Source organism: Hypanus sabinus, chromosome 13 (assembly GCF_030144855.1).
Source record: "Hypanus sabinus isolate sHypSab1 chromosome 13, sHypSab1.hap1, whole genome shotgun sequence".
Lineage (NCBI taxonomy): Eukaryota > Metazoa > Chordata > Chondrichthyes > Myliobatiformes > Dasyatidae > Hypanus > Hypanus sabinus.
In genome coordinates this window covers 48,766,210-48,778,980 of record NC_082718.1, presented here as the reverse complement: position 1 = coordinate 48,778,980, position 12,771 = coordinate 48,766,210, and the positions used below count along the sequence as shown (strand labels likewise).

At 41.5% G+C, this 12,771-nt stretch overlaps 1 protein-coding gene across 1 annotated transcript in view; it reads left to right on the top strand.

Annotated features, from left to right (window-relative positions):
• The first annotated feature begins 854 nt into the window (after nt 1–854).
• vwf (von Willebrand factor) overlaps nt 855–12,771 on the top strand; it is a 122,017-nt gene continuing 110,100 nt past the window's right edge. The window contains exons 1-6 of the mRNA XM_059987573.1: nt 855–942; nt 1,258–1,315; nt 1,592–1,765; nt 1,893–1,995; nt 3,711–3,919; nt 11,936–12,060. Coding sequence (XP_059843556.1) covers nt 1,258–1,315; nt 1,592–1,765; nt 1,893–1,995; nt 3,711–3,919; nt 11,936–12,060 — 669 coding nt within the window. The 5' untranslated portion in view covers nt 855–942. The remainder of the gene's footprint in view (nt 943–1,257; nt 1,316–1,591; nt 1,766–1,892; nt 1,996–3,710; nt 3,920–11,935; nt 12,061–12,771) is intronic.

Sequence of the window (12,771 nt, the reverse complement as noted above, 5' to 3'; positions counted from 1 at the left end):
AATACAATTACACCCAAGGAATCCATTAACCTGTCAACTTGTAGTCTTTGGATTGTGGGAGGAAACCAGGTCATGGGGAGGAAATCCAGATGATTTGCAAACTCCTTACAGACGTTAGCAGCATTGAACCTGGATTGCTGGCACTATATTGGCATTTTGCAAACAGCTATATTAGTGTGCCACCTAATTTAATAATCCTGTTCTTCCTCTTTTTGGGCTTTAACATGAAGTTTCTCACTGTGTGCGAAATCAATTACACCCCAGCAGCCTGGATCCATTTATTTTCTTGGAAAAGATATTAATACCTATCCGGTTCAAGTGAAAGACTTTCCCTGTGTCTGAAGTTATTTCAGAGTACGCATTAATTATTCTAAAATTTAAAAAAGTACGTCATTTGGAAAACTAACAAATATTTTCAGATATACAGCAAAAATTATTGCAATAAAAGTCTTAACCTCTGTACAATTGTTGTAAAAGTCAGCTCAAAATATGTTAATTCCAGACATTATCAACTAAATAAAATACTGGCAGAATCATGATATAAAGTGTGAAATATGTCCTAGTCTCGTAGCGGATCGCAGGAGACGGTGGGGGGAGGATGGTTGTTTTAGGAGCTCTCTGATACTTTCAGTTCTGGTAAGTCTGTCAGCGTGTTTTATCTAGTTTCCTTCCATTGTTTCCTTTTGGGCAATTAAGGCTGTGCAGTTTCTATTGAATCTGATACCATAATTCAGCAAACGGATATAACATGCAAAGTCTCCCTCCCCGTGTCTTCATTGTTGATTATTACACAGTTCCTGCCCTCTATAAATTGTCCTGTTTTCCCAAGAAGACAATTCACAGCTCTTGGAAGTGGTTGCTCCTGAAGTTCAGAACTGCTGATATGACATTGCATTGAAGTCACTTTGCTTGTCTCAAAAATTGTTGCCTGTAGGAACTGAGGTAACTGCTGTTTGTATCCTTAGCCTCTCTGTAGGGCAGAAGAGGCACTTTAGGGGGCGGGGGGTGGAATTCAAACATGTTTCAAAGCATAGACCAGAGAGTTAAAAAAAAAATGAACAAGACTACTTCAGCAACAGACTGGATCTGCAATCTCCCTTGCCTTCAGTGAATGAGGCTACTTGAAGTGGAAAATTATTTTTGGAAGGAACTTTGAGAAGGAATTGGGAATTACATTGCCTATGAAGAAAACGTGAGAAAATGTTCAGTGATGTTGTTCGGAGCTTTGCTAATTGTTTTTCTCTTGGCTTCACATAGATGGTGAGCTGTTACCTGTCACTGTTTCTGGTCTTTGCGTTGGCGCTCTGCTCTCAAGGTATGAGGGGCAGTTTGTCTTCTAACAAGGGGTTATAGTGCATGTTAAGCTGTGAGTCGCTGATATATAGATTTGTTTTTTCTAAGTGGAACTTCTGCTGCTGGACAAACTTATTCTGTTTTCCTCCCACCTCTTGGACGAAGAATTGTTTAACTTGTCACAGGTGACTCATCTTTCAACAAGAGGGAGTGAGAATTAAACCAAAGGGTAACGGTGCAGGGAGGTAATCAGAATGTGGCGGTGAATGATATGGAGCTCCATGTGTTTGTTTACCAGGACAAGGGAAACGATCGCTCACTGAGGTCCAGAACAAACCATCTCAGGATGCCCGATGTAGTCTCTTCGGACACGACCGCATCCAAACCTTCGATGGGAAGTTTTACGAATTCCCAGGGCACTGCAGTTACAAGCTGGCTGGCAACTGCGTCAAAAACTCCTTCTCATTTTTAGGTATCTCACTTCATCTTTTTCACTTTGCAGCCTTTGGATTCAAGCATATTTAACTTGCATGAGATTGACTTCCTGACCACCCTTCCTGGGCAATGCTTGGCAAGTGACAGTGTCCCGTTTTTTACAGGTAACTACCAGAATGGAAAACGGAAAAGCATTACTCTGTACCTGGGTGAATACTTTGAAGTCACTCTCACTTTAAAAGGAGAAGTGTCAGTAGGGAAGAAAAGGTAAGGGATCTCACTAATCCTGGGTTCATCCGTCCCACTGACCCTGCTTCACAGGCTGATAGTGTAGCCAATTGTTCTTTGGTTTACAGATTTTAAAATTGTAAACACCATTGTCATGATGTTATTCCTGTTTTGACTTGTTATGTTGCAATATCTCCTGTGAAGTATTGCCAAAGTCAGCTCTCAAATTGCCTGAGCTCTAATGGCTTCCTGTCCCATTCAGTATCATGATCATATGACTCGTGCATCTATGATTTTGGGAATCGGAAAGGGCTTTCGCTACTCAAACCAATGTGATTTTGGGGCCTTTGGCACCCAATAAATCTCTCTGAGTACAAACCAGAACAGAGAGGGAAGGTCCCCTCCCCAGTTGCTTAATATTTGTGTTTCTGGCTTTTTCAAAAACAACTATCCATTCATATACGCAGGGACATATAGATCTGAACCAAAGCAAAGCAGTTCAGACTTGAACCAGGCAATGCTCAAGCAACATACATCAAGTCCTATCAGGCTGCAAGCCTGGCTGTAAGCATGGCCCAAATTTGGATTTTATACCAGTGATGTTTACATTGCAATTAACTGAAGAAAAGACTTAAAGAAAACAGGATCTTCTTTGGTCTGATATATCTGAGCATTGGTAATTTTATGCTGACACACATTGGGAGAACTTCATCCTGAATAGAAGATGGGAAAATTCACAGGTTAGGTAGATTGGCAATTTCACTTTTGCTATTAGCTTCAAAACTATCCGTACCCTAGATGTGAAGTCAAGACAAGTCAGGTTTATTGTCATTTAAGTATATACATGGATACAGTCAAAAGAGACAACTTTCCCCCAGACCAGGGTGTAAAGCACATAACACACATATAACGCACAAAAATTTAGCAAAGTAAGGATAAAATCTACAGATGAATTACACATAAATAAAGTAAAGTACATAATTTAATTGTTGTAAGGTACAGAATAGATTAGCTGGTGAAACTTCGAATGCGATACAGTAGGGATTTCAGAAGCCTAACACAGAGAGAAGAAACTGTTCCTCATTCTGACCATTCTTGTTTTTCTGCATCGGAGCCTACGGCCTGAGGGTAGGAAGTCAAAGAGGATGCTGGACGGATGGGTGGGATCCTTGATGATACTAAGGGCACTGCATACGCAGTGCTCCTGTTAAATGTCCCTGATGGATGGTAGGGAGAACCCCTATGATCCTCTCAGTCATCCTCACAGTCCTTTGTAGGCACTTCTGATCTGATGCTTCACCGTTCCCATACCAGATGGAGATGTACCTTGTCAGGACACTGTCAATGGTGCCCCTGTAAAATGCAGAAGATGAAGGCGGGGGGGGGGGGGGTTCGGGTGGGAGCCTTGCTTGCCTCAAGCTCTGTAGGAAGTGGAGACACTGCTGTGCCTTTTTGTTCGGGGGGGGGGGACCAGCTGAGGTCATCCATGGTATGAGCTCCCAGGAACTTGGTGCACTTAACTGTCTCTATGGAGGAGCCATACTCGCAGAGAGGGTTGGGTTGTCTACACTTTCCTAAAGCTCAAAATCATGCCCTTGGTGTTCTTCACATTCAGACTTGGGTAATCTTCTCAACCTAGCACAGGTTAATTTGAAGTATTTCCTTCTCAGTAGATACTGACTGTAGGGATTACAGTATAAGTGAACTCCATGCCTATAATTCTGAACTAGTTTGTCTGTCTTTATTTTGCTTAGGATCCAGCTCCCATTTACAACTTATGGTGTGTACATTGGGACAGAAGCAGGCTACTATATTATGTCAAGCAATGAATATGGGTTCACCGCCAGGATTGATACCAATGAAAATGTCGCCATCACATTGTCTAAAAAATATTTCAGTAGGACCTGCGGACTCTGTGGCAATTACAATCACTTCCCCCAAGATGATTACTTGACTCAAGAAGGTAATGGAATGATTGCTAACAAGAAATCATTAACTTTCCAAACATTTGTGAGCTAACAACTGATGCTGGTGTGCTGTTGTGATCATCTCCTGAGATCATCTCATATCATAATTCACATTGCATATTTCCTCTGACATGTAAGGCCATTTGGTCTATCTAATGTATGCCAGTTCGCAGAGTATTCCCATTAATCTACTCTCTCATTATTTCCTTGTATTCCAATCTGTCTCACATCCCTATTGAAACTTTAATTCTCCTAGCACCTACCCACTTACACTATGGGTGTTTACATTAGGCAGTTAACCTATGGCTGCAGCTCTGGAACGTGGAGGAAATTTCACTCCATCCAGGCCACGTTCTCTTCTTGCTCCTGCCGTTAGGCAGGATGCTCGAGAGCCTTAGGTCCCACACCACCAGGTTTGGGAACAGGTATTACCCTTTAACAATTAGGCTCCTGAACCAGCATGGATAACTTCACCCACCTCAACACTGAACTGATTCCACAACCTACAGACTCACTTTCAGGGACTCTATAACTTGTGCACTCCTTATTATTTATTTATTTGTCTATCTATCGATCTATCTATCTATCTATCTATCTATCTATCTATCTATCTATCTATTTATTTATCTATCTATCTATTTATTTATTTATTTATTTATTTATTTATTTATTTATTTATTTATTATTGGCATGATTTGTCCTCTTTTTTACATTGGATGTTTGTCAGACTTTGTTATATATACTGTAGTTTTTCAAACAAAAAATGTATTTTATTATTTTCGTTTAAATACCTGCAAGAAAATAAATCTCATGGAGTATATGGTGTCATATATGTTCTTCGATATTAAGTTGACTTTGAACTTTGAAACTGGAGCAGCCAGGGAAGGTCAGACTGTCACTTGCAGAATTTCAGACTCTACACAGCCCGCAGTTGAAGTTAGAATCCTGAGCATGGCAAAGGACTGGGAGATGAAGATTGATCTTGAAAAGAAGCTGGTGTTCCCACCAATAGTAGAGACCACACTTCGACCAGACATTCTACTATTGTCAGAGAGTGCAAAGAAGCTCGTGGTGATAGAGCTAGCAGTACGATGGGAGACATGATGCCAAGAGGCGACGAGAGGAAGCTTGCGGGGTCTGAAGACCTGGTGGTGGATTGCAGACGGCAAGGCTGGCAGACGTGGAACCTCGCTGTCGAAGTGGGGGCAAGAGGATTTCCCGCCATGCCATGCTGGAAGATGATGGCAGCTCTAGGGATACGAGGGAGAACCAGGAAAAGAGCCATTAACACCATGCACAAGCAGCAGAGAGAGCATCCAGATGGCTTTGGCTCGAAGGGGCGATAGTAGCTGGAAGTCTGACCGTCGGGGGTAGAAGATTGATCACTATCTGCTGTCCCACCATCCCGAGGATGTTCCGGGTTAGGGGATGAAACGTCTGGAGACGGATGGACCCAGCTGATGACTTGACAGTCCAGCAGCAGAAACATCACAGCTGTTTAATGTAATGAACCTGGGCCACTCGATCTGTGCAGCAGCTTTACTTGCTGTGGCATTAAGCCGACGATTTTATAATAGACAAGTCGTACTGGAAATATTCACTAGGTCAGGCGGCATCCATGGAAAGAGAAACAGATTTAATGTTCCAAGATGGTGACCTTCCTCCTTCCCGGTTGACATTATCATCTTAATTTTTCAAAGTAGACATGATATCCCAAGTTAATTCCTATTAATCCTGAGAACTTCCTGTGTATATTCCTATCTCAGGTGCTCCCTGTAACTATTGTTATCCAGGCTTTACCAGTGAATGTTGTTGCTCTGGGTATTCCATACAGATATTACTATAATCTGTAAATGTTGTTATCCCAACTGTTCACTCTAATTATGAATACATTACATTCTTACCTACTTTACCCTACTTGCTAATCTCACTTCTACACACACGCAACATTTTAGGAACACCATCCACCATCAGATTACTGAACGGAGAATGAATCCATGAACACTACCTCACTATTTTTGCTCTCTATTTGTCTTAGTTATTTATTTTTATTTGTATTTCTTATTCTATTTTACGTATTGCACTGTAATGCTGTGGAGAAACAACAAACTTCACGACAAATGTCAGTGGTAATAGGCCAGATTCTGATTCTGCACTATAAATGCTTTGTGATTGAGGCTTACTTCTCTACTATAAATATCTTCCTGGAAAACTGTATCACTCCTGGAAATAATCCACAAAAACTAAGATTGTCTTGGGATCCACTAGAAATATTCCTCGAATATTGACTTGCCTCCAGTAAGTCCTTCTACTAATTGATATGCTCCTGAGGATCTTTTGCAAATATTAAGGATTTCCTGGCTATCTTCAAGGGACTTCTGTAAAAACTATTATGCTCTTAGCACTTCGACACAATAGTGTGGATTTCCTGCAAATGCTCCAAGAAATCTATTTAAAATTCTGATCTGCTCCTGAAAATACTGCCTAAGACCCTTCTCCCCTGAAAATGCTGGTGTCAGATAGGGCGGACTTTATAGATATTATTTTTCCCTGGAGTTATTATTCACATGAGTAACAACAGAAGTGGTTTGCAGGTAAATAAATGAATGTATGAAATTCTGACAACTTTGGGGAACAGTGCAGATCTCTCAGTTCATCTGCTGGGCCTAACATTCAAATTAATTACTAATTAGGAAATCTATGTTATCGGGAGAATACAATTGATATAAGTGATTAAATTAAATCAGTTTCTACTATATAATAATGATTGACATAATAGCAATTGTAAAACCAACCAGTTGTCAATAAAATGCAACAGGGTTACCACTCCACTTCCGAGAAAGAACTGTAGGGAAGGGATTTAGCAACTTCCTTGGTCTATTCTATTAGGTTATATCTAGCCATTAATGCAATTTGAACTTTTTTCTCAGTAAGAAGTCAATTCAGGAAGTCAGTTACACCCACATTCCATAAAAAAAAATAAACTAACAATATAAACAATGTTTTCTGCTCTGGAAATCCAGTGTCATTGGCAACTTTAACCGGTGCATTAAATTATTTACTCCTTGCTTTAGTTTTTCTTTAACTTTTTGGTAATTTTTATAAATGCCTTGGACAAAAACACAAACGGATAGTTACTAAATTTGAACATGACACAAAAATAGGTGGGTAAGCTGTGAAGAGAGCATGAAGGGGCTATAAAGGGATATAATTAGGTTTAGTAAATGCACAACGATCTGGAAAATGCAAAAACATGTGGGAAAATATGAAAAAGTCAGTTTTGGTAAAAAAATAGAAGCCTATTATTTAAATGGTGGGAGTGCAGAGTTTTGAGATGTGGAGGGATTCGCAAAGACTGGTACACAGTTACTATACAAACAATTTGAAAAGGTAAAAATAATGCCTTCTTTGCATTGGCACTTGTGTGCCAGACCCAGGACAGATCCTCTGATATGAAACGCAAAGGCCTTAACAATACATTGAAGATGTCAAATATGTAGTTAAATACAGTGGTTAATTTGGACAATAAGATCCACGAGCAAGAAAAGGGTAGTGATGAATTGTTTATCATTTGTTGGTATTGATCAAAGCAAAAAAATGTAATTATGACAAGAACCTACTAGCATTTCTTTTAATAGATCAATGCAATCTATAACATCCAAAGAACAGGCAATCACATCACTGTAGAATGTCCCAACTCCAGTGAGGTAGTATTCCCTTCATTACTGTGCTGAAATATGAGCTCAGAGTACTGGAAAATGATGGCCTCCGATCAAACACATCAGTAAGAATTGTAATAATGACAGAAAATGAAAGTCTAAACAAAGTAGAAATGAATTGCTAACTTAATAACACAAGTCATATTCACATTGTAAATGCCATTGCTTGTGTGTATGGGTTGGGATAAATTGTCACTGTGCAAAAAAAAAAGAGGTGATCTTTAATGCCAGTAATTTAATGCTTTCTGTCTTGCTTTATCAAAAATACAGAAGTAGATTTTACCCTTAAAGTTATCTCTTTAACAAAAAAAAATCCTCTATGCATCAGAAATTGGTTGAAGCCTAGGATGGTCATTTTTCCCATGAATGTTAAAATTAATGCAGGAACATAAGAAGCTGCATAGGGTAATGGACTCAGCCCAGTGCGTCATGGGCACATTTATCCCCTCCATCAGAAGTTTCTACATGAGGTGCTGTCTCAAGAAGGCAATATTTATCATCAAGTATCCATTGGGGATGCCACCTCTTGTAGCTGTCATTGGGCAGGATGTGACGAAGCCTGAAGTCCCACTCTTGCAGGTTCAAGGAAAGCCATTTCTCTTCAACCATTCGGTCTTGAAGCAACCTGCACCACTGTAATCACCTTCCTCACCATGACCAGTTTGCTCTGCAGTAGACTTTTTTTGTTCTAATTTGGTTATTTCTTGTATAGTCAATGCCAACTTGATGGCGCCAGTAAGTCTTTGCCTACTTGCTTTGCTCGCAGCACTGATGGGAATCATCAAGTGTTTCCATTAAGGACTGCTACAGCTAAAATCCACAGTCACAGCCATGGGTCTTCAGTAAGCAACATTGTTTTAAGATGTTTCAAATATCTATTGACCCTCAATATCGATGGACCCCGAACGGCAGACTCAGGTCACGGGTGTGGTTCCCCTTTAAGAAAATGGAAGTGGGGAAAGTGTGTTGAGCCACAGATATGATTGAAGCACAAAGGCCTTAGACCCCCAATCCCGATTATCTTGCTGGCAAATGTACAGTCACTGTAAAATAAAACTGAAGAATTTAGAGCAAGATTGCAGTATCAGAGGGGCAGCAGGAGCTGCTGTGCACTTTGCTTCATGGAAACATGGCTGTCCCGTCACTTCAGGCACAGTGCCGCAGGCCAATGGCTCCACCATTCACCATAAGGTAGGTCAGCTGAGTCTTTTAAAGGTAGGGGAGAGGGAGAATGCTTCATGATTAACACATTGAGATGCAGAGATGTGTTGGTTCTGTCTTAGTCCTGATCATCTGACCTGGAACATCTAGCAATCAAGGGAGATTTACATCATCATCCTGGCAGTGGAGTACAATCCACCTCAGGCAGGTATTGGAGAAGCAGTTCATCATGTTCAGTAGACAATAGACAGTAGGTGCAGGAGTAAGCCATTCGGCCCTTCTAGCCAGCACCGCCATTCACTGTGATCATGGCTGATCATACACAATCAGTATCCCGTTCCTGCCCTCTCCCCATATCCCTTGACCCCACTATCTATGAGAGCTCTATCTAACTCTCTCTTGAATGCATCCAGAGACTTGGCCTCCACTGCCTTCTGGGGCAGAGCATTCCACATATCCACCACTCTCCGGGTGAAAAAGTTTTTCTGCATCTCTGTTCTAAATGGCCTACCCCTTATTCTTAAACTGTGGCCTTTAGTTCTGGACTCACCCATCAGCGGGAACATGCTTCTTGCCTCCAGCGTATTCAATCCCTTAATAATCTTATATGTTTCAATCAGATATCCTCTCATCCTTCTAAATTCCAGTGTATACAAGCCCAGTCGTTCCAATCTTTCAACATATGACAGTCCCGCCATTCCGGGAATTAACCTTGTGAACCTACGCTACACTCCCTCAATAGCAAGAATGTCCTTCCTCAAATTTAGAGACCAAAACTGCACACATTACTCCAGGTGGGGTCTCACCAGGGCCCTGTACAACTGCAGAAGGACCTCTTTACTCCTATACTCAATTCCTATTGTTATAAAGGCCAGCTTGCCATTAGCTTTCTTCACTGCCTGCTGTACCTGCATGCTTGCTTTCATTGACTGATGTACAAGAACACCTAGATCTCATTGTACTTCCCCTTTTCCTAACTTGACTCCATTTAGATAGTAATCTGTAGACATGAAATAGCTCACCTTGATGCCTTCCCTATCTGGGCAGTTGTAGGGGATCTCATCCAGGTCAGCTTGAAGAAGCCTCTGAATGGCTACCACCAACATGCCACACGTGGAACCAGGGAGCCAACGCACTTGACCACTGTTAGGCCACCATCAAGAAATCTTACTGTGCCACCCTTGGAAAGTCCAATTGCCTTAAGATTTTAGCACCAGTGTTGAGAAGCAACTTGCAGGAGTGTTCAAGGACGTTTTCAATCTCTCACTGCTTGCAGTTGAAGATCCCCACCTGCTTCAAATAGGGTGACAAACATACCAGTGCTCAAGAAGAGCAGGGTGAGTTGTCTCAATGACTATCACCTAGTAGCACTCACATCTAATGTGATGAAGTGCTTTGAGAGGTTGGTCATGGCTAGAATCATCCCCTGCTTAAGCTAGGATGTGGATCTATTGCCACAATAGGTCTACAGAGATGCATTCTCACTGGTTCTCCACTCAGCTTTGGATCACCAGCACAGTAGTATGTCAGCCTGCTGTTTATTGATTACAACTCAGCATTCAGCACTATCAACAAGGTTCAAATCCTGGACCTCTGTATCTTCCTCTGCAACTGGATCCTTGATTTCCTCCTTGAGAGATCACAGTCGATGTAAATCAAAAACAACATCTCCTCCTTACTGACAGTCAACAATGGCACATCTCCATGGTGCGTGATTAGCTCACTGCTCTACTCATGACAATAGTTGTGACATTTACAATCTACATGACTGTGGATGACACAACTATTGTTGGCCAAATATCAAATGGTGATGAGGAGACATATATGAATGAGATAGTTGTGTAGTATCACAACAACAATCTAGCACTCAGCATCGGTAAGACCAAGAAATTCATTGTTGACTTCAGAAAAGAGAAGTTGAGGGAAGACACACTAGTCCTCATTGAGAGATCAGCTCTAGAAAGGCTGAGCAATTGCAAGTTCCTGGGTGCTGGCATACAGTATGTGAGGATCTGCCCTGGGCCCAGTTGATGCTGTTGCAAAGAAGGCACAACAGCAGCTATGTTTCATTTGGAGTTTGAGTGAAACTTGGTATGTCACCAAACATTCTTGCACCAGGGAGAGCCCTCTCACTAGTTGCATCACCATCTGGTATGGAGGGGCCACTGCACAAGATTCAGAAAAGCTGCAGAAAGATGTAAACTCAGCCTGCTCAATCGACAACACTAGCCTCCCCAACATTAATGATATCTTCAAAAAGTGATGCCTGAAAAAAGTGACATCTATCGTTCAGGATCTACATCACCCAGGACATGCCCTCTTCTCATTGCTATCATATAGCTTTTTGTACTGCTGCTGCAGAATAACATGGGAAGACCAAGGCTGCACTCCTCCCTGTTACTATTGATGGCAAGGACATGGATGACCTACAAGTACCTGGGGTGCACCTGTATAACAGACTTGAGTGGAGCACCAACACAGAGACCGTGTACAAGAAGGGCCAGAGTCGCCTCTTCTTCCTGAGATGACTGAGGTCCTTTGGAGTATACAGGTCTCTTCTTCACATGTTCTACCAATCTGTTGTCACCAGTACAATCTTCTGTGCAGTAGTGTGCTGAGGCAATGGCATCACATGGGTGAAGCCAAGAGGTTCAATAAACTGATTAGAAAGACTGGCTGTGTTATTGGAGTCAAAATGGACATACTGGAGTCTGTAGTAGAACAAAGGACCCTATGGAAAATCCTGACAATTTTGGCCAATGTCTCTCACACTCTGCATGCATCCCTGGCTGAACAGAGGAGCACTTTAGTAATAAACTAAGACAACTGTGCTGCCCCAACTTATTTTTTATTCTTTCTTATTTCTCTTCTACTATCTTTATATCTGTGCTTTTGTAATGCTACTGTGACACTGTAATTTCCTCTGGGATATCTATCTATCTATTTCATGATGTATGCCGGTGATATTAACTTGATTTTGCTAGTTTTTCATAACTTAAGTTTTCCTTGTAGATGTTGTGTATTTGATGCTCTGTGTCTGTGAACCTGCTGCAAGTATGTTTTTACTACACCTGTATATGCATGTGCTTTTGCATATGTCAAAAACCTTGACATCTTTTTTCCCTCTCTCAGGTTTCCAAGTGAAGAGCAGCTTTGATTTTGCTAACTCTTGGGCAATGGGTGGTGCTGAGGAGCTGTGCAGCAGAGTGTCTGCTCCCAGTAAAACCTGCAACATGTCTGGTGAAGCAATCAAAATGGTAAATTCAAATAAAGTAAAAGTGCCATGTATATAAGAACAGTGATATAAGATACTTTTTGGGAAATATTTTGAGTAGGTAGTTTGTCCAGAAAACCATAAGCTTTAGGAGCAGAATGAGGACATTTGGCCCATCAAGTCTGCACCACCATTTCATCTTAGCCGATCCAATTTTCCTCTCAGCCACAGTCTCCTGCCTTCTCCCCATATCCCTACAGAGAAGTCATCACCCTGACACAGTGGTGTCAAGAAAACAACCTCTCCTTCAATGTTGCAAAAACAAAGGAGCTAGTTGTGGACTACAGGAGGAATGGAGACAGGCTAACCCCTATTGATATCGATGGATCTGGGTTTGAAAGGGTGAACAGCTTCAAGTTTCTAGGCATACACATCACTGACAATCTCACATGGCCTGTACATACTGGCTTTGACAGTTGAAGAAACATAGAAAACCTACAGCACAATACAGGCCCTTCGGCCCACAAGGTTGTGCCGAACATGTCCCTACCCTAGAAATTACTAGGCTTATCTATACCCCTCTATTTTACTAAGCTCCCTGTACCTATCTAAAAGTCTCTTAAAAGACCCTATCTTATCCGCCTCCATCACCGTTTCTGGCAGCCCATTCCATGTACTCACCACTCTCTGAGTAAAAACTTACCCCTGACATCTCCTCTGTACCTACTCCCCAGCACCTTAAACCTGTGTCCTC